Raw genomic sequence first — 27065 nt, 5'->3', positions numbered from 1 at the left:
GGTTTGTGGAGGGGCTACGGCCGGTTTTTAAAAAGAAAATGAAGATTGTACCACCGACATCATACACCGATGCGTATACTCGTGCTATGGATTTGGAAAGTGAACAGAAGACGAGTAAGAAGAAAAAGCATAAGTCCTCTGATTCAGATGATTCATCCTCAGAAAGTAGTAGTAGCAATGAGGAATCAAACAAGAAGGTGAAAGCTCTACAGAAAGACATACTGCGGATGATGAAAGAATTCAAAAATTTGAAAAAGAATCCGGATACAGTAAAAGGAGAACTATGGTGTATGGATTGCAAGGAGGACGGCCATACGAAGGGTTCATGCCCGAAGAAGCAGTTTTGTGACATCTGCCAAGTGGCGGGGCATTCCTTGAAAGGGTGCCCGTTTAACTTGAAAACAAAAGGACATTAGCAGGTGTTACTAATGCAGGAAGCCTCGAACAATAGCAACAACGTGGGCAATGATGCAACTTCAGGTGGATATCGAAATAACAATAGACACAGAGTGAAGGAGTGCCGCATAGTGCTATTGAGCATATGGCAGATGCAGTAGAGAAGGCTATAGGGATACAACAGGAACACCCACTAACGCAGGAGGCAGTAATGATAGAGGCAGTTTTTCTTGATGATGTCGCAGCTCTAGCATCTCGGGCTCGCGAGGTTCTGGCTTCAGCAAAGACGCAGGCATTGGAGTCAGTAGGAAAGGAGCTAGAGAGAGTCATATCCTTCATACGGACGGGATGTCCAACTGCCTTTATGGTTTGTTTTGAGGAGAGGGGATGGCCCAATGTGGAGACCACAGAGATGCGACAGGATTGGTCCATGACGAGGGAACCTGAGAGGGAGGGCCGGATTGAGATACTGATTCAGGAGATGGCGAGGCTACACAGGGAGATATATTACACCCTTCGGAGGAGTCAGATGGACCAGCTAGCAGCTGAGAGAGCTCGGGAGGAGTCAGCTGCCAGGTTTGCTTCGGAGAGGGCAGCCTGGGAGTCAGAGCGGACGACCTGGCAATCCGAGAGGACAGCCCTGTTAGCAGCAAAAGAACAGTTAGCAGTAGCAAATGAACAAACGAGGACAGAAAAAGAGAAGATGGCAGCAAAGAAGGAGAAGGAATTGCGAGAGGTCGGAGAGATGATGTAGTCAGCCTTAGAGCTCCAGTTGGAAGCAGAAGCAGAGCTGAAAATTAGGAAAGAGCAGGTTTACAAGCTGAGGGCAGAGGTGAACGAGTTGCGGACGCGGATGGCCACTACGCCAGGGACGCATCCCTCTGTCTAGTACTTATGCATTGATGCATTTTCTAGTAAAATTTTGTTAATGAATTTTGTTGCATTGTCGTCCGGAGACGACCTTTCTTTTTCGAGGGGATGATGTTGTCGGTAAATGTATAATGTAGCCAACGGGTGGAATAGTATCCGAACGGGCGCGTGACGCTTGAGTCACCCCTTCGGAAAGGTATATGTATACATCTGAGATGGACTTTGGAATCATCAGAGATCATTGTAGTCATTGTAATCGGATTGTAATTTGCAAGTGCATACATGAATAACGTACCTGTTCTGAATCGAATCGTGTTATACATGTGTTGAACTTCTTACCCTATGCAGTAAACAATTTGGAGCCAAAAGGGGTGTACCATCATGACGGATGGATAGACAGATAGGAGGTCCAGAACCCTCCTAAATTTTCTTGTTTCTAGTGGAGGTAATTCATCATGCTCTACTTCTTGAAGTCTAAAATTTAATGTATACTATTATTGAATAACGAAAATTTTGTTTTATTGAGTATTGATTCTTGAATGATAATTATTTTGTTTAATTTTCACTTTCAGGATCCACCATGTTTTTGAGGTCCATAGATGCTTCCTCACGTGTGAAAAATGCAAAATTCTTATGTGAGACTATTGAGGTCATAAGGGAGGTGGGGGAAGACAATGTTGTCCAAGTGGTGATTGGTAATGCAGCTAATTATGTTGCTACAGGTAAAATTTTAACTTCTAACTTTCTAAGTTCTACTTCTAAAAAAATTGTTTTAGTTTTTCATTAAATTTTGAAAATTATAAGTTTTCTAATACATCAAAAAATTTCATTGTTTACTAACTAATTTAAAATTGTTGCAAGAAAACTATTGATGGAGAGACACCCAAAAATCTTGTGGACTCCATGTGCGGCCCATTCCATTGACCTCATGTTAGAGGATATTGGCAAGCTTGTATGGGTGAAATCATGTGTTACCAAGGCCAAAAATCATTGTAAGTTCATCTATAATCATGCCTTGGCCCTTAGCACTATGAGGAAATACATAAAGGGAAAAGAGTTGGCTCGTCTTGGTATCACAAGATTTGCCTCTAACTTTATCACACTACAATCCTTGCTGACTTCAAAGTTAGAGTTGAGGTGCATGTTTGTTGGTCCAGAATGGAGTTCCTCCTCCTTTGCCAGTAGCCCTGCAGGGATAGATGCAACAAAATGCATTTATGATGATGATGGTTTTTGGGAGCCATGTTCAAAGATTGTGGAGGTAATTTAAAATTTAAATTTAAAATTTTAAAAGCTTAAGTCTTAAAATTTTATAAATTAATTTATCTCATACATATTTTTGTTTTATTTTCATTGTGCAACTTTGCAAAATTTCATCATTCACTAAATTGTTTTTTTGTTTAATTGTTTTGTAGATCATCAAGCCCCTTGTAGCCCTCCTACAAGTTGCTGATGGCGAGAAGCCCTCTATGGGCTACATTTATGAGGGCATGGATAGGGTCAAGGAGGCTATTAAGGCCAAATATGTAGGAGTTGAGAAAAACTATGGCCCTATTTAGGACACAATTGATAGGAGATGGCAAAATCAGCTTCATAAGCCCATCCACCCAGCAGCCTATTACCTCAGTTCGGCATATTGTTTCCATGATGATTTCAAGGCAGATGAGGAGGTTCTTAGTGGCCTATACACAGTGATATCGAAGATGTCCTCTAATCCCATAGATATATTGCTTGAGATGGATGCCTATAATAATGCATCAGGGCCTATTTTTTCAAGTCAAATTTGCAAAGAAGGTCGTATAAAATTGCAGCCAAGTAAAAATTGCAGCTTAAGCCTTATACAATCTAGTTTCTAAATTTCTAGTTTTAAACTTAAAGTTCAAATTTTGAAATGAGACTAATATTTTTTTGTTTTCCTTTTTTCAAAATTCAGATAGATGGTGGCAAATGTTTGGGCCTTCAACCAAAAACCTTCAGCAAATCGCCATTCGCATTTTGAGCCAGCCAAGTAGCGCTTCTGGAGGTGAGCATAACTAGAGCATGTTCGAGCACATCCACTCGAAGAGGCATAACGGGTTGTCTGTGCAGAAAATGAATAGGCTAGTCTTTGTGCACTACAACCTATGCATTAGGATCAGGGAGATTTTGGATAGTGACACCTCTCTGATTACTCTAGAGGAGGTTGATCCAGAGTCTGATTGGATCACTGAGGCTACTGATCCTGTCTTTGATGATGAGGACCTACAGTGGCTTGACCAGGTAGATAGAGAGGGCCAGGCTGAGGTTGTGGCTATGACAATAGAGGATTAGAGAGCTCCGGTTTTTCCTAGTGGCACCTCACAGACATTGGCAGAGCTAGAGGCAGAGAGTACAATTCATCCTAGAGGCACCTCATAGGCTGATGCTATGGCTACTGAGACATCCAAGACCTACCTTAGATGCCTTACTAAGAGGCATTTTATAGATTATACTGAGCCTGAGGTTGAGGCTGAGGTTGGGGATGACGATGATGATGAGGATGAGCCTGAGGATGAGGATGATGATGAGGACTCTGACTGGGAGCCATAGCTGTAGACTTATAGTCTTGTTTTAACTTTTTGTTTAACAGTTTAACTTAATATATGATCAGCATTTGGAACATTTGAATTTGATGATGACTATTGAATCTTGATGTGTTGGATTTCATAATACATAATACATATACATTTTGATGGTTTGCATGGATTTATCATTTTATATATGATTCTATGTTTTACACTTTTACTTTTATAATGTTTCCTTCAGGCTTCAGCTACTGTTTAACTTTAAAGTATGTCTAAACTTTAAAGTTAAACTTTAAAGTATGTCTAAACTTTAAAGTTAAACTTTAAACTTTAATTACTAGTAATATAGTATTTACTTTTAGCAATTTACCTTTGTAGTATTGTACTTATGTAATCGATGTTTGACTTTTAAGTTTTAACTTTAAGTATGTGTATTATGATCAAGTTATCTTCTATTTAATGATGTTATTGTGTCTTTACGCTTTATTCAATAATGGGTGCACGGAATGTTCTTTAAATCCTAAAAAATCTCAAAATTTTGAGGTTTTTTCACTTTGCTGAGTCATCGCCGAGCTGGGTCAAGAGTCAGAGCCGGGTCACGAGTCAAGTTACCCTTGCCGAGTCCGAGTCTTGTTACACTACTTCAAACACTATGAATTACTTACAATCATACAAATGAATACTAAATTAGATTGTCATAGCTATTTTACTTCTTTGTTAATACTAAATATGATGCCTCTGAACAAATGTGTAATTCCACTGATCTTCTCTAATTTTTTGTTGGGGTTCTTTAGTAGATTCTCATCTTGTCAATTGTTTATAATGAAACCATGACAGAATAAACTATTCAATCAATTCCTTAGTTGAAACTTTGAAACGCGTATTTATTATGTATCAATTTCATAATTGAAATAGCTTGTCACCCTCTTGAAGAATTTTCAACGCATCCTCCTTGGGCCCAATTTCCATGCTGTGATAAACTGTGCTAATATGATGCTTTTATGCTTTTGTTGCTAATTTCTGTTAACAACCATGGTTTACAATTAGTCTTCTCTTGTGCTATCCTAATAAAATTTTCACTTATATGAGGAGTTATAATGCAAACCTAGATTGCTCATTTAGCTTTGTCATAAGTGGTATTTGAGGATTGTATTCTGTTTCTAACTTTTTGTCAAACTTGTGCTGAGATTCAGATATGGATTTAATGCAGTAGGTTGTCCATTAGTTTTTTCGAATCAAAGTTTCGGATCACACTTCCTGATCAATGAGCAGGATAAGAGAGCTAAGAAACATGAGATATGTTCTCATGTTTCTTAGCTCTCTTATCCTGATGATGCATGAGGGAGTTCTCTCATTCTCATGTTTTTTAGCTCTCTTATCCTGATGATGAATCAGGGAGTGTTCTCATGTTTCTTAGCTCTCTTACCCTGATGATGGATTAGGGAGTTTGATCCAAGATTCGAAAAAACTTTACACAGTGTACTTCATAAATCTATATCTGAAATTTGAATTGACGATGGTTATAAAAATCTCACATCTTTGATTGTCCCGAGTCCCTGACATATCTGGCCTTTTTTTTCATTGGACTTTTAAGTATTTTTCCGAAAACATCAAACATGCAAGTTAGTTTTAGTTTCAATAGTCATTTTTTTGTCTGTTGTTGCTATACTACCTTTGTCATGAAATGGACATGCTTGGAAAAATGGTATAAGTACAATTTTTTGTTTAAACCTGCTTGCACTCTTTCTGAATTTGATGAAATACAGGAGGAATGATGTCTTTGCTGGTGAAGTCAAAAACAAAAAAGTCTGTAATTTGTGAAGTCAAAGATGGAGGAGAGCTTAAATCTCGTCGTCATTTGAATGTTCGTGGAAAAAGTGCAACATTACCATCGATAACAGGTTAACATCAAAGAACCTATGGAGTCGTTTAGGACTTGGATTTTGCATCAAAGCTATTGTCTGGGATATTGAATCTGTAGTTATAATCATCTTTGTAGCAAGAATGACAATCTTCCAACCTTAGAAGCTGTGATTCCTCAGGCTCTGAATCTTCAATCTCATACATTTCTTGCACTTATTGCCAGAATTTCTTCCTTCATCACTAATCCATCACAGATATGAAAAACATTTCTATGTTTTGAAACGAAATTCCTATGACATTTTAAATCTGTTTGAGTTCAATGCATAGTCTAATATGGTTTTGTGAAAATCCATTGATAATGTCTTTTTCTTATTCTTGTTTGATTACTGCAGAGAAGGATTGGGAGGACATAAAGTTTGGTGTGGAGAATAAAGTGGATTTTTTTGCTGTTTCCTTCGTGAAGGATGCTAAGGTTGTGCATGAATTGAAAAACTATCTTAAAAGTAAATTCCTCAAAGAAAACTTTTTCCCTAGGGTTCATCAGTAGTTGTAACTGTCCTTGATGTTTAAAGGCTTACGAGTGAACAAGCTATATTTTGACTAAACTTTGTTAGAAAATAAAATTTAATTTTGATAAAGAAAAATCTAAATGATTTCTGTTTTCTTACGCATAAAAGTAACAATTCGAAATCATTGATAGGTTGTGGCACAGATATACAAGTTATACCCAAGATCGAAAGTGCGGATTCAATTCCAAATCTTCAATCAATAATTTCTGCATCTGATGGAGTGAGTAGAACTTCCAAGATTGATTTGAATTCGTAGTTATATTCTTCTCTTAAATTGGAGGGATGGTGATTTATGTATAGTGCCCTTCATATGTAAATTTTCAATCATTGGTTAGGACTGTTCAAGGCAAATAATTAGGATCTAAGAACTTCCCTAGTTAAGAAAACAATTTTCTATGTAATAATTTGTAAGACAGTGCTGGAAGTGTGACAAGATCCACACTTTACCATTGAACATGCTATGAATCAACCCATGAGATACTGACACACAACACCAAAATAGAGGATGCCAATCATGGCTATGCTAGTACTTGCAAACACAATACTATATATGCTCCCAAAATCATAGAAATGATATTTTAGGAAAACAGCATATGGAGAGAGGAATGAAGGCAAAACCTGTAATTAAGATAAAGATTCCTATAGACTTTTCTTTATATACTAATTACAATGATGAAGATGATAATGATGAATGAAGGAGACGTTAAAGTGGATTTTTTCTACTGGGGTTTTCTGAACCTGCTACCTATTCTCTCTCTGCGTATTCATTTGTCTCTAAATTTTAGGTCCCTGATCCCATTGTGAATCTCAAAAGTTCTCTGAGGTATCTGTGAGAAATTCATTCATGTGCTCTTTGAATAGTATAAAGATCCAGGATTCTTCCAGTATCAAGATGAGGTAGACTATATGCAAGGTTTGAAACTTTGAGGTGCATTAGGATAAATCTCATGATCCAAAAACTTAAGGTACAAAGGCATAAAAGAAGAGAGGCAAGCATGTGAAGTTTGATACTTTCAAATGGAGGAAATATTAGAGCTCAAAAGATATTACAGGTCAGAAGTATAAAAATATTGCCCTGAAAATGGATCTGTTACTTAGGAAAGAATAATCTAAAGATATCATGATGGCACTGCCAAAGGAAACCTAGGACTTGCAGGTGGGGGCAATGAGCCATATTTAGAAATTTAGACGCTAAACCCATGCTCACCTAATCAGTAGACACTAGGAGAGAACCGATAATAAGGTTGTGCAGTGTCTATCTTGAGAGGGTTGAAAGTTGCTGTACTGAAAATATGTATAGGAGAACCAACAATGAAGTTGGGGCAGTGGCTCCCTTGGAATTGCTGGAAGTCGCTGTACTGGAATTATAGAAGACAATGATTAGAGTTTTACAAATAGTAATCAGTGCTTTGAAAGGATAAATGACTACATAATGCTTGAATGAGAATGTAGAGGAACCTCACTGACCTATTAGCAGATTGGATGTGGTTGAAATAAAGCATAAAAAAAAGGGACACCAAATATTAGACCTTCTGGCTTAGAATTGTGTAGGTTATTGAAGAGGTAGAGGCCACTTTGATAAGTTGTGGCTTCCTCCAATCGATCTACAATCAGTTTTAGAAAGATATGAAGCTTCTAGACACCAAAATCTGCAATCAGTTAATTCAGTCTTGGCTTCTGAGCAAGACCAACACTGCGAACAATGTCATTGGGTATTTCATCAACTCAAAGTGCTGAAAAATAGAATTCTCAATTCCCAAGCCAACTCTAGAAACCCTTTGAAGTTTCCCAGAGACTTCACCAATTATCAAGCAAAAAGCAACATTCACAATGAGTTTCAAACTTTATTAAACATGTTTATATTTCCTGATCAAACACGTTTATATTTCCTCATAAAGTTTTGAACCTAATAGCGTCTTCCATAAGCCAAGTTAATAAATCTATTTCATTTTCTTTTTAGATATGAGGTTTACTTATTAATTCATTACTTAATACCTTGGCCTTAGGCACCAAATTGAATAATAGTAATGATGCACTTTATTGATGACTTTAGCCCCCAATTATATTTATAACTTAATAATAAGCCCGTTGATGAATTATTAATAAGTAGAACTTTATTAATAATTAAATCACCATAGCCTTAAACAAATAAACCCAATTTTAAAAAGTTCAACCTTGATGCTAGATGCTAACACTCAAACTTTATGTCTAGAACCCTTGCCAAAAATAGCAACATAGCATAACTAACTTACTATAGATAGTACGTCTCTGAGTGAAACCTTTGTCAATATTACTGTTGACCATTTTTGCCCCCTTCCTTAAAATCCAATTTATCCAGTGTGACAAGCAATGCTCACATTCATTTGACTACTATTCATAATTGCCATGTAGACCAATAGCAATATGACAAAATCTTGACTTTTTCTTCTATTCCTAAGCCCTCATATTTTGATATCGAAGGAAGTATTATGCCTGTGATGATGCAATCTTTCCTTGCTTGCATGGTCGTAGGCAGTTAAAGCCTACGTGTTTTCTAGTTGTGACCACGCAAAACTTACACCACAGTAGTTCAGATTCATGCCTTGTTCTCTTAGTCGCAGGTGGTTAAGGTTAACCTAGAGTTTAGGCTGCGATGTAGTGATCACCTTGTTCGCTCGTTCACAGGGTTTAGATAGAGGTTAAGACTTCAAGTTGCAACTGGCGCAAACATAATGAGTCATGCTGTCACAGTGGTTAATGGAGAAAAGTAGATGGTAATTGCAAAACAACGATCATAGTTAAGGATGGTTTTCACACGGTTGCGAGGGTCTGAGCTGCAGTCGAGTTTTAAATGGCGACCGTGCGGAAGGCAACACTGGTAGTTAAGTTTCAATGGTTGCAGTATCACAGGCATTTTATGCAACCCTCAGTCTTAAGCCGCGACTGGGTGATCACGGTCAAAGCCTTGTCTTCCCACGGTCGTAGGTATCCAAGATACAGTCAGACTTTAAGTTGCAATTGTGCGAAGGGCAGTGCTAGCAGTTAAGTTCTCAGTGATCACAGGGTCGCAAACATTTGATGCCAACCGGGAGATAAGCCATGACTTGGCGAAAATACCTAAGCCAATGCTTGTTCACCTGGTCATTTCTTTTAAATGCTAAGGCATAGATCTACTACGAAGCGGCAATCATAGCATTCGCTGGGTTGTTGCGGTTAAGGGAATAAAGTAAAAGAAAGTTACAAAGCAATGATCAGGCATAGATAGGGATAGTCATGGTTTGACAAGGCCAAATAGTTAAGATAGACAGTAGGCCGCAAAGCCGTGACTTGAAGCAGTCAGTAGGTCAATGTGAAGATAGAAGATTAGATAGGGTGGTAGAATGTTGAAAGGACCTTCGTCCACATGGTGAGTTCAAATGGTTGACTCCTTCTGACTTGATGATATTGCTGACTTGGCATGTTGAGAAGCAAACAAGTAACTCTTTAATAGCGAATAGGTCCTCGATTGCTTATAGCCACTTTTTTGGGTGTTCTCCATGCTTGTTCAATACAGTTCCTTCCCTTCGTTGCTCTGTCTATCCATCTACCCAGTTTGAGTAATAATGGCGCAGTTTCTATCTTCTCAGGGCTCAAATTTGCATGTAGGATCAGATTTCCTACATCTAAATGCGTACCCTGATCAGATCTTCCCCAAATTTGCAGTGATTGTTCTCTGCAATTTTAATGGCAATAGTTGAGCTTTGCCTTAGGGCAGAAGCTTTCTCAGTTATGCTTCAACTACAAAAGCAAGTTTTGTAATCCCTCCAAGAATCGGTCTTTTTTCTTTGATTCCATAGCAGTTGTATCATAGCTCTACTACTATAATTTCCTTTTGCCTATGAATGAATATCTTTCTTTGATGTACCTCATTCTCTCATTAATATAAGTGCAAAACCTTCTTGCCTTTGTTAGTGTATTGCCTCCATTCTTTAATCTGCACAATAGTAAATATTTGGCCTTGAATGATATAGAGTGAAGTTCCTTCCTTATAGCATCTCATTTTGTTCCTAATCTGTATGTGATTGTTGAATTAAGCTAAAGGCTGAATCAGTCTACTTTGAGATTATATTGGTGAATAGTGCATTGTTAGGCAGAGGTAAGACTGAACAGACTATTTTGGTGTATCACCCCTTTAGATTAGATTAGGTAGTTTTCTTTCATGCATTCCTTCTCCCTTTTCCTCTCAAGAAGTGGTTAGGTGCACCCTGATAGTAAGGAAGCCGGCCTTCTCCGGAGACTCAATTTGTAATTGAAAAGCCCCACACTTTCCAGATTATTTCCATGTTACATGAGGTTTCCTTTAGATAAAAGCTTTAGGCGAGAGTGCAAATTTTCGTGTCAAAAGTTACCTGAACTCCACATTGCTATCAATCAGTTCAAATGTCCTCCTAAAGATAGAAATCCCGACTTTTCCAAAATAGACACTATAACTAGCAACCCGAACGAAGAACAATCGTAAATATTCTTGATCACTAGAGTGGGAATTGGCCTTAGGATTTTCCAATTGAGAGCCTTTGTCCCTTTGACTAGCCTATGAGGATCACTGATAGGCTAATCTTCATTGTAACGCAAGGTGAGATATAATAGGGACATTACAGTCCGCCCTCCCTAAAATTGCTTTTCCCCAAGAAATCTCACATCTAGTAGCTCATTAGACTCCACCCGAAGGGGAGTCACATCCCCACTAGCATCCTATGGATACCAATAGGTGATGTCCTTGTCACCACTAACTAAATCTTCTAATGATATCATCTTCCTTACAATCAACAAATTATGCGAAATTGATCTCAACACAACTAATAATATAGGGGTAGAAATATGTCATGTAAGCATCTCTATTGGTAGATAAAATTTGACCCCTCTCTCTGCATATTTTAAGATATCATACTAATCAGCCAGCTCATGCATTGTCAAACTGTTTATTCAGAATATATCCTATAGATGTGAATCAAATGTAAAGTTGTACACACTCCTCACCATGTACACCTTTGCAAACTCCCTTGCAAGGCCTGTTTGGAGCCCTGATGCATTGATGGGATCCCAAACATTGTCATCGCTCATCACAGGAGGGTGATTCACGTTACATCCCAAATTTTGGCCCAATTTTAAATGTCCCTTATAGTGTTTGTTGAATTTTTTAAGTTCATCAAGGATGATGAAACAAAAGGGGAAGGGTATGTTACATCCCAAATTTTGGCTCAATTTAAAAATGTTCATATAGTGATATTGCTATCAGGATTTAACTATGCGATTTTTGAGTGAAACTCATTGACCCATTTTTCATGAGTAGTGATTCAACATGAATCCATCTCTCATGAGAATAAATGGAACACTTAGCACTCATTGGATCTAGGTGATGCTCACAGGGGTGAAGCACCGGGACTTCCCGGGAGGTCACCCATCCCAATACTACTCTAGCCTGAGTGCACTTAACTACGGAGTTTCCTCCATGGTTAAACCCAAAGCTTGCAACCCCATTTGCAAAACCTTCACCAAGTGTTGTGCCTTATGAATCATTTATTAGAAAGCCCCTTAAGCTCATCAATTGATAAGTAGGAGATAATTTCCACAGCAAGTCAAATTGTGATATTGCTATTAGGATTTAACTGTGTGATTTTTGAGTCAAACTCATTGAGCATCACCTAGATCCAATGAGTGCTAAGTGTTCCATTTATTCTCACGAGAGATGGATTCATCTTGAATCACTACTCATGAAAAATGGGTCAATGAGTTTGACTCAAAAATCACATAGTTAAATCCTAATAGCAATATCACAATTTGACTTGCTGTGGAAATTATCTCCTACTTATCAATGTTCATATAATCGTTGAGGTTTCATGTGAAGTCATTTGATAGGTAAAATTTGTTATGATCATGTGAAATGGTAAGATGGTTAATTATTATGATTTCATATGAAGATGACATGTTAGTTAATCGTTATGATGTTATTATATTATTATCTTGAAATCTCTGGAAAGTTGGTTACTCATTCCTAGGAAGTGAAATGGTAGTTAGCCGTTATGATGCTTCGTGCACAGTAACTTGTTATAGAAATTTTGATTTGAGGAATATGATATTATCATGGAAAATTTCTTCCCTTGCAGAAGCACATCGAAGGGGTGGAAGCATTGTCAGTAAGGAATTGGGCACGAGGGCACCGCTGATCATTGGGCAAATAGGTACAAGTCCTGAACCATTGTGGCTAAGGCTAAACAACTAGGGAAGCAAGAGTGTATGGTGGACAACTATGAGCTACCTAGTCAGTTCTTAAAGAAAGGAAACATTAAACATTTAAAATAACATAAAGTTTGTTACCCTTTTACATTTGAGATCATGAGTAGTCTCCTGACTATAGTTCTATAAACTGAAACCATGTTATCTTAATATTTGTACTTTCACCTACATGTATATATATATATATATATATATATATATATATATATGTGTGTGTGTGTGTGTGTACATAAACCAATATATTGATACAAAGAATTACATGATTTAATTTACGCGCGCGCGCACACACACACACACACATATGTATATATGTACGTACAAGTAGAGGTGATACAAATAGCATGATGCCAATATATATTATAAAATAAAAGTCACGGGGAGGATAATCTTTATGTATATCTTTATTATTGGCTCCATATTGTTGAGTCATACCATCTTAAAATTCTTTTCAAAATTTAAATTGTTGGAGTTACTTTTGATTGATGGTTGGCATGCACTACCACCTTGGCTCTTTCTTATAACTGAGAACACATGCGGGAGGTTTTATTTATTGCTCTCTCCACAACCATGAGAGCGCTTCTTTCCTCTCATTGTTTTTCTGTTCTTGTACTCTGCAACTTTCCTTTCTCATGGCCTCAAGCCGAGTTGTAATAGCAGTTGAGACTATTGAGAACCCTTGCATCATAGTGAGCTAGCAAAGGCTGTGACTATATTAACCTCTGTTGCCAGCAATTCCAGTTAAGTACTTCATCGTGTCATAGTTCATTGCTCTCAAGCCGCTTTAGGCAGCGATTCAATCAAATTCAGGTTATGCAACCATTGTTCTTGTTAAGTTGCATTGTATCCATTGTTCATTATTGATATTGATTGATTGCAGACAATGGCATTGTTAAATATTTAAAATGATAGTCTACAGATCTTGAAGTGCAGGACGCACTTAAATCTTCTTAGTCTAGATATCTACGATGGCTTTATATGTCTACTCTCCTTCATATGTTAGGCGGCGACTTTTCAAGAACAAATTGCATTTAATCCTAAACTAATATAATGTGTGTGTTAGTGTTAATTCTAACTTGTCTTGAAGACGCCGATCCATGAGAAAGGTTATCAAAGCTGACCAAGGATAGGGACATGCCCTTTGATGGTGACGTCCCTTGGTTTAGATATTTAGAGGGATGATGATGCAGACTTGTAGGACACACAACACAAAAGTTCAGTCTGTTCCTCCAAGCATCATTGTTCAGTATTTAACAGCATTAAGATATTCTCCAATATCAGATCAAACAATCGATTCTTCCTTCTTGTGTCTGAGATAAAATAAATTAAGTGTTCTTCAAGTCTTCAAATCTAAGGCTATTTTTCTTAAGAAGATTATCATACTGTTCTACCTGCAGTTACATACAAAGATCAGAATTACAAGTACAGACTTCATCAATGTTCAGATCTCAGTAATAATAATCAGTATTCAAGGAAATAGGAATTAGAAGTCTGATATAAAGGAGTTGCAGAATCTTTACAGGCATAAATAAGTTTGCCATGTAGATATTGTACATCGTGATAATGATTAATGCAAACAATGGTCTTATTAAAATGTTATAGAATGTTTGTCGTAGGAACTGTTATGGAATTTCGAAACATCATTTGATGCCATGCTTATTGAATGTTGCAGGTAATACAGACCTGCAAATATCATAAATTGATTTGAAATCTCTATGAATATTAGTGTAACTATTTTTTTCTGGCATATCTTTTGCATGATATATCTTGTAAACAAGCACCAATTTACTATTGTGCATAGTAACCAAACTGATTTATACAGAGGTGTTGACTATATGCATTTGAGATAAGATCAGCTTGGGATGATAAAGAATACTAAATTGCTCAACCTGCCACTTGATTTGCACACAATTTCAGGGTGTCCTAGGATACACCCAAGACCGGAAGTGTCAAGGAATTATTGGGTGGGAGGAGAAGCATTCCTGCAAGTATAAAAGAAAGTTAGAAATGAAAGTGATTAATATCATAAAACTATATAAGTAAAACAGAGTCAACTCATGGAGGTCCAATGTTTAGATCTTGTTGTCTAGTTGAGCAGTGGGTTGATACTCTAAATACCAGGATGCTTTGTGGCTGGACATGGTCTCTCCTATCTATTTTTTGGGTAGGGAGGGCCTTTCTCGGATGAGATTGTGTGGGGATATATAAGGGTCCGTGGTTGGGAGGTTAAGCCCTTGATAATGCTTCTCCTCTCCATCAGATGCCAAGGCTTGCACAAGATAGAAATATGATCTGCATTTCATATCTTCTAGTAACGGGTATTTTACTTTTATAATATTTGTATTCTCAAGTTGAAGAAATGTTAGATGGTTGATATCATTTATTCATTTATTCCCTTCAATGCTTAGAAATCAGTTCCTTTTAAATGTAATAGGGAATTAGTGAAATCAGTTGATTTTACAAATTGATCATGAAATGTAATTGCCTATATTGGATAGGCTTACTTTATGGTTGTGATAACCATTCTTCATTCACGTGAATATGAATATAAACGTATCTTCTAGGTACTTTAATTGTTATAAATAGAAATAGGAAATAGGGATTTTACAGTGGTTTTGTTGCCCTAAATCATATAGGTTATTGTGATCCAGTAGTATAACCTTTGTGCCCTAAGCTATATATGTGGACTAACACATGGTTTTGCAAATGTCGCTCTAGGTGGATTCTGGTTTTGGAATTTAGGGTATTGCAAACTTAAAAATCCTTAATTTATGTTTATTTTCCCTTCAATTGTTGGTTATGATATTTCAGTTAAACTAATTGTAACTGTTAATCTCTTTCGCATGAGCATGTAAGATAACTATTATAACTGCCTTCTCATGAACGTGAAGTAGTAATTGTATTTCACTGACTTGCTAGTTGTTAGCTAAGGCTTGGAAAAAGGGGATATTACAATTAGTTATGACAATGAGCTAAGAAAGAAAAACATATGTTTCAAATGCAAAGAACCTTGTGACTGTTGTCATGCATGTAAAGAGGGAAGCCATGTGCATAATACATAAGGGACAACAAATGAAGAAAACCCTCCAAAGAGAGAAAGAATAGATGGAGAAGTTGTTAGCACAAATGCTGATGATATTCCTTTGGGTGAGTATCCTAAGAATTTGACAGATGGTTAGCATGATTGACATGTTGTATTCATGACTGTGTTTGTCACTGATGTCAACATAGTATTGTTTTTGTGAAGACTAACAGAGTAGCAGATAGAGAACAAGGTCGTATAGACTGTGTATTAATGATGAGGTCAAGCGTAGTTGAGGATATATTCTACATTATGTCTTGGTTCTATGGACAAGTGCATGTACAAAGAGTCGAAGACATGTAGGAGTTATTCAAGATTTACAGAGGATAGTGTAAAGATAGAGTACCTCATAAGTGGTTTGTGATGTTTGGATTCTATCTCTTAACAAGGATAAAATCATGATGAGCGAAGTTAGACAGTGGTAGAAGACAGTCTGATGATGACGTCAACAAGTGCGTGAAGTCAGAGGTCGCACATGTAAGAAGTTGTAAAGACTGTGAGTCGACAGTGATCTGTAATTGTGAAAAGATGTAATGATTGTTTATCTTAATGAGGTCCTATTATAATAAATTGGGAAAGCCTCAGGGCTGACTCAAATTATTTTAAGGACATAATAAAAAGGATGGTTATTTTCCTTGTTTGTAAAGAGAGAATGTATGCATTGAAGTTGAGATCAAGCGAGCAAGAGCAGAGTATTTGGTAAATGTGTGTAAGTGATCTAAGGGATTATTGGATGCGAAGTTGGTAATCTGGCATTGAGATCACAAGAGGTTTGGTCCGGTCAAGAGGATAGAGGAGTTCAAATTATTCATTTCTGTAAGGAATAATACAAAGATTAGTTGGATAGTGAGTTCGGTGGTCTTGCCCCTGAAGATGTTTGGATAGTGGGTCCTTCTACCTTCTACAACTCCTAATAGGGTTGGTACAACTCCTAACAGGGTTAGAATCTCTTAACAGGGATTCAGAGCCTCCTAATAGGGATTGATATATACTGAATGTATTTCATTGGCTCCTAATAGAGTCCATCCTCTTACAAGGAATTTTCTTATTAGTACATCATTTTGTGGGTATCATCCCCACTAGGGTTTTCCCTCGGATCAAGGGTTTCTCTAGTTAACATATCTGGTGTTATTGTGTATGTGTATCATCTTATGGTTACTGATTACATTGCTCACATGGTTAAGGATTAATAAGGTTGATAAATGTTTTAATAGTTAGATGATTGATTCACCCCCCTCTCAGTTATCTTGGTGGACTTTACTGTCAAATAGAAGTATATGGGTCTCTTGCCACGATTTCTCAAGTCAAAAGAAAACTAGTCTTTCAGAATCAAGGGCATACTTAAGGGACAAACAGTAATCACCGTAGTAGGTAGTGGAGCTTCTCATGACATCATCACTAGTGAAAGTCTTGTTACAAAAAGGAAATTCGAAACTAAAGACTTGAAAGGATTTTGGGTGGCATTAGCAAATGGGAACATTGACTAATGTACTAAATTGTACCACAATTAGAAATCACATTTGGTAAGCATATAATTAAGACAGATTATGATGTAGTAAGTCTACAATATGATGTAATTTTAGGAATGCCTTGGATACTCTCATTGGGGTGCTTAATCATGGATTGTCCAAACTTAGAAATATTCTTCAATTATGATAGGCAAGTAGTTACTCTAAAGAGATTACTCGATGGACTCCCCAAAATAGTTTCATGTAATAGAATGGAAAGGATATATAGCCACAACCAAGTAGAGTAGGTTATGCATGATTTTGGACATATGTTCATCCCAAGACTATAAGTGTTTCATGTCGATATCCGACCTATCTTGAGGAAGCATAAAAGGGTCTTTGAAGATATTCCACTTGGGCTCCCCCCTAAAAGAGGATTTCAGTATACTATAGAGTTGGAAGTAGGAGCCAGGCAAGTAATCACCACACCTTATAGATGCCCTTGTAAGTTTAAGGAAGAAATTGAGAAAGCCATTTAAGAATTGTTGAAGATGGGCTATAGTCAACCTAGTAGTAGTCCCTTTTCACATTTGGTATTGGAAGTATTGGTAAGAAAGAAAGATGGAACATTTAGAATGTGCATAGGTTACAAAGCCCTCAATAAGAAGACGATAAAAATTCGATACCCTATACCAAGGATCAACAAAGTAGTTGATGATTTATATGGAGCTTGGTACTTTTAAAAAATTGACCCATGGTTAGGCTATCATCAAATCCGGATGAGGGTAGAAGAGTACATAAAACTTCTTTTAGATGCCATTATGGTTATTTTGACTAACTAGTTTTGGCATTAGATCTTACTAATGCCCTGGCCACATTTCAATCATGAATGAATCATGTCTTTTGGAAATAGTTGAGAAGATTTCTACTAGTATTCTTTGATGACTTTCTCATTTATAGAAAAACATGGGAGAAGCACTTCAAACACATTAATGAAGTCTTGAGTACCTTGGAATCAGAATCAAGCCAAAGGGCCCTGCTGCATCTTCCTGACATTCCTTTATGATGTAAGAAAAAACTTAAGGGACCATTGAAGTTACCTTGGGAGAAGCCTTTGAACAAAGGGCCAAGGTTCTGCCCTAGGTCTTAGTGAGGTTTCGTTGGCCAACTCTAAGATGACCTGTCCCATACAAATAATGTTCTCAAAAAATCATGAATATAATATCAAATCTCTAAGCTTAATAAAGAAGCAATGGTCAAGATTATTCCTAAAACTGACTAACATAACTGTGTCTAGAGGGTTTAAATACGAAGACTAGGTAGGGATATTACAATTGCTTTTTTTTCACCATTGAAACATAGAGCTTCCCATTGTCTGCAAATGTGACTACCTGTTGCTAAAACGAGCCTGCTTCATTGAGGTTAGTTTGGAATGTTTCTGACCACCTGTATTCTGAATTCTATAACAGCAGATTGTATTGCCTTGGTTACATATTTCATTAACTGGAAGATTGCTAATTGTAAGATAAAAATGTTGTGTTACTGTTTGTAAACTTTGAGGTGCAAATGTGTATGAAGCAATGATGATGTGAAGGTTCTTATGAATACATACTGATATTACAAGTCCACTTAAATTGGAGAAACCTATTTTCAAATTGTTGTCTATAACTCAGTTCTATTGTAGAATCACCATTGGGTATTATATTAGTCCTATAATGGTTTGGCTGATTATGATTAGCTCTTCAATTGTTAATATCCCATAATTCTACTACCAGTTAATAGTGAAATAGTATTTTAGATACAAACCCATGTTAGACAAAATCATAAATGGAAGATCAAGATATAGGTAAAAAGTGTGTAAAGTTGCCATCTAAGTAGTCCACCTTGCTAGATGTCAAAGTCCTACCACCAAGGCTAAGAGGGTCAAAGTCTGCTGCATATTAATCTTCTGAGATGTCTCTATTATAGATTTACAAAGATGATGTTCTAAAAGAAACAATCGTGAACTAAAGACAAAAACAAAAACTACCTAATAAACTAAAGACTAACTAAGATGACCATTAAATAAACATTATAATATTCTAATACCCTCCCTTAATTGTCATTGTCTAACTAATGTCTTTTGGTCACAAATTCTTCAAAACATTTTGTTGCTGCTGAGATCCTCCCTGGACCTATAGAATGTAAATGACCAAGAAGCCAAAATTCGTCCATAAAAAAAGAGAGAAGGGTGTCCCCTTCTTCAGAATGCTTTGCAACAAGAGATAAGAGCTTCCCATTGACTCTACCAGTGAGATGAGCTTGCCCCTAACCCTCTCAAAATCAACAAAACATCTAGCGAGAAATCATCACAAAACTCCAACTTGATGTTGGACAACAAAGCTGCTCTTACCCGGAGACAGAGACAAACACTGAGAACAGCTAGCACGATTTTGGGGAAAAGTCAGCAAACCCTCCAAACTTTGCAAATGAGCATGATGCCCCAAAACAGATTGTAAAAAGACATGATTCTAAAGGAGAAAATTTGGGAAAAGTGAACACAATTTTTGAGGTGAAAAAATCAATCAAAACCCAACATGATTTTTGAGGTGAAAAACCAATCAAAACCAAACAATACAAAACTTCAATTTTTTAAGGGAAATTGGTAAAACCCACCATCTAATTTTTGAAGAAAAAATTATAAACCTACTGTTAGTAAACATATTTGTCCTTTGAAAAGAATTGCAAAATATGACTCGATACGCCCAAATGGAAGAACAAAAAGATACTAACAGTTGGACGAGTTATCATTGATTGATAACTCTCCTTTTAATTAAGAGGTACAACTCCCTTGTGAAAAGATATTCAATGAATTACATAAATTGATTATGTGTGTAACCTGAAGACACGAAGGTTTGCTAACATTCACCTATCAATATGGAATGAATACAATTACAAGGTTTACGAATAGAATAAAGAGAGAGAATAGAAAATAGCCGTGCAACCAATCAATCAATCCTCTTTACATCATAGAGAAATGAAGAGAAACATTATTTTATTCTGCAACTATGAATAACCACAGAACTGGATTTAGAACATGAAAGATGTGACCATACGATTAACAACGATCCAAGAATTACATCTTATTCACACCATAAGATCTGACAAACATAACCTATCTTTATTATGAACACAAAACAAAAAATCATATGATAACCTGCCCCTGCAATTACAAACAAAATACAGAAAATAAAACCACCCTCTCATTCTCTGTTACAAGAAACTTTCAAAAAAATGCTCTTCCCCTATAGCCTTAGGACTACTGGAAAATGAAGAACCTCTTTTCCTTAGAAATTATTCCTTAAATAATCTCATTCTCACTTTCTGTTGCCAATAACTGATTCTTGGGAAAGTATATCCTTTCTTTTTCCTTATATTCTCATCACCAAACAACATAATGTTCATATCATTCACAATAATCAAACATCACAACTTTATAACAATGTTAAAGTTGCAATTCAATCATCAGGCTTGATGGGTTTTAATGGTTCATTCAATTTCCTTCAGTATGCATAAGAAGAAAATTGGAGAAATGGAAAAGCCCGATCCTTCTGTGATACTTCAGGATCAACTTTGGGTGTTAGGTCAGTTTGACATGAGTCAACAATTGTCATTTTCTCGTAGGGTGTCTTGATGTGGTGATCATATCGATCCAATTATAATAACTCAAACTGCTCTATTTTGAGTCATTAGAATCACAACATGCCTATGCATTTGACAATCATCCCTTGCGTATCAAATGGTTTAGATGCAGTACCGCATAGCACTACCCTTCATTGTACATTTCCTATGCTATGTGAAGATTCCATGTTTGCTCTGGGCATCCAGTATGTCTAGGTGTTTGAATTCCTATCAACATCTATTCCAACTCAGGTTGTACCATGTGCTTGACTGTATAATTCTTCCTTACTAAGAAGCATTGTATGAATATTGTTACCACTTCACCTTCAATCACAGGACAACAAGTGCTTTGTGAGAGTCAAAATCCGAGCACACATGGTAGACCCAACATGATCATCTATAAGAAAAGATTACTTACTGCAGCCATTGTAGCCTCTCTCTATTTCTCAAGCATTTTATTAAACGATTCCATGTGGTTTCTATACCGTCGCACTTAACATGGTTGCAAGGAACCCGATGATTTATAATGATTGAGGTCATAACCAGTAATATTTGAGCATGAATTCAATTCACATTTCTACAATAGCATGACGATCTATATTTGAAAGCTCGACACTAAGTATTTTTTAAGCATTGCCATTCCTTGAGAATATCCTTGAGATGCGACCCCTATTCATGTTTGGACATTGTGTCAAACAATTGGTGCATGGAGTCGATGTCTTCTTTAATACTTTCTCGAGCTGTGTCCATTCTCCATATTTTTTAGAGCATTCCAATTAGATGTCGTTTGTTGGGGAGGAAATTACACTCTATACATCTTCACCATTCTAAGCTATGGACACATTAAAAGAAACCTGTAGAGTGTGTGAGTTCATTCTTAGTGCCAAAGAGCATCAATACTATGTTTAAACATGAGAGAGGTTTGAACAACTTTACATTCATAATGAATGTCTCTGTGTCTTCAAAAGATGGCTCATCTCTATTTTTTTACTTGTAACCTGATGATCCTTGGTGTGATCTCCTATGTGGAAATTGGAGACAACAATGCCACACATTTTATTGAACATGTCACATACATCATGTGTTCTCCCATACATAACAGTAACTAGCTTGGGTCACAAATAATCAGGCATCATGGAAAGAGCACTGGGTGCTTTACTATAACTTATTTGAAAGTTCTATTCAATTCTTTGATATGCATTCATCGGCATTGGCCATATATACTTCTTATATGACTCTTTAATAACTATCTGGTAAAGTTTTGAACATGAGATTCTTTGATTCTAAATAAAATTTGTAACGAAGATCCCCAACCGGATTTAGCACTCTGAATCATGAACTTAAAAATTTGCACTTGTTTGCCACCAATTATATAGAATTGTGACTCTTCATTGGTGAATCTTCACCTTGGACAATGCATGTTCAAATCTTTGAACTTGATTTTGAATCTTTAACTAATCTATATTTTGAACTTTGAACATTGAATCATAAAACTGAACCTCTGATTCTGAACCTTGAACCTAAACTCCTGAACCAATGAATCTACATTTCTTCTGAACCAGTGAATATGCTTCTCTTCTGAACCAGTGAATCTGCATCAGAACCCATATTTCAAGCTTGACAATGGTGGACCTCTGAAATTGAAGCTTGAACTTTGACTCTACGAACTCGAACTCGAACTTGAACTTGAACTTGAACTTGAAAGCTCAAGCCCGAACCATGTGAAACTTTGAACTGAACTTGAACTTGAAACTCGTGGTTCAAGTTCGAGTTCAACACGAAATCAAGACGTGGCCTCTACGTAGAAAAAACCTTACAAAGGCATTGTTAGCAACAAAAACCAACAAGAAAGTAGAACAATTTCCCCATAGGACCAATTTACAAAGTTAAAAACCTCAGGTGCGATTGCTTGCTTACAATAGGCTTTGATTGGGGATGTGGACCATAAGGGACATGAAGAATCCAAAAAGACTTTGGTAGGAGACCAGTGCTTAGCCATTGAGAAAATAGAGGTGGTATACGACAGAGACAAAAGGGATTGCTTGCAGTGTAATGTCCCCGCTTTCTGGTTAGGTTTGAATGTTGTAACCTACAACCATTCGTCAGTATAATATAGAAAATTGTATGTAAAACATATTAGCAATATTAGATTTAAGTAAATATTAATCTAAATACTACCCAAGCTACCCTTCCTAATCCTTCGGGAGAGATCCTTTCTCCAATGGTACTTTGGTGAGACTTTATCTTGATTAGGTAATTGTCATAGAAAGAGCTTCTCCCTTAGGCATCTTTGGGATCTCTGGTAACACTACTTGGTAGAGATCTCACCTTTGCCAAGTCTCTTATCTCTGTCATATGCATATGTTTGACCACTACAATACATATTGTCTCTAAGAGATTCTCTACAAATCTCTGTCTTTGGGTTCCAATTTGAAAACCCGACATTCTCATAGGAATTCCCTCTAGTCTCTGAGTCCTATTGAAGAGGAACTCAACACTCATATGAATGTCCTCTACCAAGAGTCTACTTGATCTCTATGAGAACTATGGAGTTCTCTTGCACATATGATTGATAAAATCCCTCAATAAAATGTACGTCAACATTTCAATACGGCATACCTTAGTGATCTTTGCAATTGATAATTATATATTTCTTTGGTATATTTGAATCTTTATTTTTTGTTATTACTTATCTCTCTTGTCCCAGTTGCTCTAAGTTTCGTTGTATATGCTATCGCAATCTCTATTGACTCTATTTTTTGGTTGTCTTTCAAATCTTACTGTCACTTAATTTGATCAGTTCCTTTGTCTTTTGTAAATGCTTGTAATCCCCTTCCTTGTCTTCTTACTCTCTAACTCTTTGCTATTGCTAGAGAATTCTAATCAACCTCTGTTAATATCCATTACACATCCATTTGCATTAATATACATTCATATCTCCATGTCCTTTAGTATCTGATTGTCATAAATTGATATATAATTTTTTCTGGTGTGACTGGCGTATTCAGCATAGATATTGATCATCAGGCTAACGTTTCATATAGAGGAGATATTTCAAGTGTATCTATCTGATTCCTCTTGTCTCCATCCTTCATACATATCAATAGGTGTCGAATGATATAGTTACCCCTCCAATCATGTGCAACTAAGTCCCGATATCTCTAGTTTCATAGTGCGACTCAATCTCATCATATATGCATGTGATGCGATCTGTGATCCAAGTCCACCATATTTATTTCTGCTTGTCTATTCCCACAATTCTACGTTTCATCTAGTTTGACCATCCCTCTGCTATCCGCATGTGAATATGCATCATTCTATCTGCCTGAATATCATTCCAACTATTAATCTGAATCTTCCCTTGTGGTCATAATATTTCCTAGAGTTCTAAATGCTGGAATAGACTCAGAAATGAATATCTTTTCTGCAATGATTGTCTTGTATTAGAAAATGGATAATTGTCTCCATCTGTATGTTCTTGTCCTTGGTATTTTTCCCTTCCACATTCCTTTGTTCTTATCGTTGGCATGGTATTTGTATTTGTAATAATCTCCCAATTTGTGTGGACTCCTCTTTTACTTCTTCCTCACTAGTTCCCTCATTCACTAAGAATATGCTATCTGTTTTTTGTGCCCCTTGCTAGGAATGCAAGTTTTCCTTCGATACTTGTTCTAGCCTCCCTTTGTAAACCAAATTGTATATTCCAGTCTCCCCTCCCCTTTTTTCCATGTATTCCTCCTTATATATATACTATTTAATGTCTTCCTAACGGTCATGTCTATACGAGATCCATCGTTATTTTTACTTAATCCAATAATATATATTATCCACATATGTTATAATATATTATATTTAGTTATAAAATTTATTAATGTTTTCCATAATATTAATAATGGAAAACATTAATAAATTCATATTACTGAAAATACTGTTGATACCTTATATCACAGGGATATATGCATATGTCCATGAAACAACATATGTATTATCGGCATCACTGAGATCATGTTTATCGGCAGAATTCATTATGATCAGGCTCCATTTGTTATGGGCAGATATATATATATATATAGTATTCATGTCTCATTACATGTTATTGGACTAATGGTTGTCAGGTTTATAATTAAGCAAGATTTGTTTGTTATGAAGTGACATGCCTCCGAAGAGGCATGCCTCTACGTGGCCTTTGGGCCACGTAGAGACATGACTCTTCAGAGTCATGTCCTCTTGCAACCATATTAATATGCCATTCTGATTGCAGTGAAGAATATCAATTTACGGAAATTTCAGTACCTGTGATCAGAGCAAAGACATTGTTTAACATTTCATTTTTGCAAATATAATAACATCAAACATATATTACCTCCATTCATTTCAGTCAACAGTCAAAGGAAGGCTAACTGTGATCACTGAGATCCACAAACCTTAACACAGTGGAATGTTCTTTTAGAGTTTCAAAACTAAAACCTTGAAATTCAGGCAGAAAAGTGGAATCATGTAAAATATTTTCTTCCATATTCATTGGGTTTTCCATACCTTGTTCATTTGGACTCACCAATGCTTGCTCTTCGCGAGACTCCAAAGTTTCTTGCTGGACTTCTTGCTCATTCATAACAAGGTAGTTTCTCGAGAGGGAGGAAAACAAAATAACTGGGGTCTCATCATCGTCTGCCTCCAGTTCCTTCTTAAGCCATTGTACACTTTTCTTGTACTCTTCTAGATCTTTCCGTTTGTGATATCTGTAACACAAACTTCTCCATAGTAGGGTAGAAGTGTGATCATCTTCTAGGCTGAGGTTTGTTTTAATACTCTCTTTGCAGTGCTCCCAGAAGTCTTGCAACACTTCGTCCAACATTCGAAGGATTTTGGGGATGGTAGGATCAAGTCTCTTTGTTGTGACCTTTCTAGTCAACATAGTCATTGCACAAAGTCGCCAGTCTCCTATACACAGAGACGAAATGAAAACCAAGAAACCAAATGTCAGGCATTGAATCTTTGTTTCCAGTTTCCCAACAGAGTCGCCAAAAGTCTGTTAGTAAACAGATTTTTCCTTCAAAAAAAATTGCAAAATATGACTTAATACGCCCAAATGGAAGAACAAAAAGATACTAACAATTGGACGAGTTATCTTTGATTGATAACTCTCATTTGAATTAAGAGGTACAACTCCCTCGTGAAAAGATATTCAATGAATTAGATAAATTGATTATGTCTTTAAGCTGAAGACATGAAGGTTTGCTAACATTCACCCATCAATATGGAATGAATGTGATTACAAGGTTTATGAACAGAATAAAGAGAGAAAGAATAGAAAATAGCCATACAACCAATCAATCAATCCGCTTTACATCACGGAGAAATGGAGAGAAACATTATTTTATTCTGCAACTATGAATAACCACAAAACTGGATTCAAAACATGAAAGATGTGACCATATGATCCACAATGATCCAAGAATTACATCTTCATATCATAAGATCTGACAAACATAACCTACCTTTATTATTAACAGAAAACAGAAAATTATATGATAACCTGCCCCTGCAATTACAAATAGAATACAGAAAATAAAACCACCTTCTCATTCTCTGTTACAAGCAACATTCGGAAAATATGATCTTCCCCTGTAGCCTTAGGACTGCTGGAAAAAGAAGAACCTCTTTTCCTTAGAAATTATCCATTAAATAATCTCATTCTCACTTTCCGTTGCCTATAACTGATTCTTGGGAAAGTATATCCTTTCTTTTTCCTTATATTCTCATCACTTGACAACATAATGTTCATATCATTCACAATAATCAAACATCACAACTTTATAACAATATTAAAGTTGCAATTCAATCATCGGGCTTGATGGGTTTTTATGGTTCATTCAATTTCCTTCGCTATGCATAAGAAGAAAATTGGAGAAATGGCAAAGCCCGATCCTTCTGTGATACTTCATGATCAGCTTTGGGTGTTAGGTCGGTTTGACATGAGTCAACCATTGTCATTTTCCCGTAGGGTGTCTTGATGTGGTGATCATATCAATCCCATTATAATAACTCAAACAACTCTATTTTGAGTCAATGGAATCACAACATGCTTGTGCATTTGAAAATCATCTCTTGCATATCAAATGGTTTAGATACAATGCCGTGTAGCACTACCCTTCATTGTACATTTTCTATGCTATGTGAAGATTCCATATTGACTCTAGGCATCCAACATGTCTTGGTGTTTGAATTCCCATCAACATCTGTTACAAGCTCAGGTTGTACTATGTGCTTGACTGTATAATTCTTCCTTACTAAGAAGCATGTCATGAATATTTTTACTCCTTCACCTTTAATCATGGGACAAGTGTTTTGTGACAGTCAGAATCTAAGCACACATGGTAGACCC

At 36.5% G+C, this 27065-nt stretch overlaps 2 protein-coding genes and 1 long non-coding RNA gene across 5 annotated transcripts in view; 2 read left to right on the top strand and 1 right to left on the bottom strand.

Moving 5' to 3' along the window:
- The window catches only part of LOC149563078 (pyruvate kinase isozyme G, chloroplastic-like), a 168045-nt gene that overhangs the window by 121447 nt on the left and 19533 nt on the right, over positions 1-27065 (top strand). The window contains exons 4-6 of one of the 2 annotated variants that reach the window (XM_089826497.1): positions 5576-5710; positions 6065-6175; positions 6373-6461. In XM_089826497.1, coding sequence (XP_089682623.1) covers positions 5576-5710; positions 6065-6175; positions 6373-6461 — 335 coding nt within the window. The remainder of the gene's footprint in view (positions 1-5575; positions 5711-6064; positions 6176-6372; positions 6462-27065) is intronic. The other variant, XM_089826498.1, reaches the window with a different exon arrangement.
- The window catches only part of LOC149563079 (uncharacterized), a 142420-nt gene that overhangs the window by 102113 nt on the left and 13242 nt on the right, over positions 1-27065 (bottom strand). Inside the window, exon 2 of one of the 2 annotated variants that reach the window (XM_089826499.1) lies at positions 25217-25621. The exons of the other annotated variant lie outside the window; for it this stretch is intronic. Within the exon in view, the coding sequence (XP_089682625.1) occupies positions 25217-25601 (385 nt within the window). The 5' untranslated portion in view covers positions 25602-25621. The remainder of the gene's footprint in view (positions 1-25216; positions 25622-27065) is intronic. 2 annotated transcript variants of the gene reach the window in all.
- LOC149563080 (uncharacterized) lies at positions 2334-3203 on the top strand. The gene is made up of 2 exons (XR_016363539.1): positions 2334-2527; positions 2682-3203. It is a non-coding gene; the product is annotated as an uncharacterized LOC149563080 (long non-coding RNA).

The sequence above is a fragment of the Cupressus sempervirens genome, chromosome 4 (assembly GCF_028749045.1).
Source record: "Cupressus sempervirens isolate cs-2001-9-10 chromosome 4, ASM2874904v1, whole genome shotgun sequence".
NCBI lineage: Eukaryota > Viridiplantae > Streptophyta > Pinopsida > Cupressales > Cupressaceae > Cupressus > Cupressus sempervirens.
This window is presented reverse-complemented; position numbering and strand designations above follow the sequence as displayed.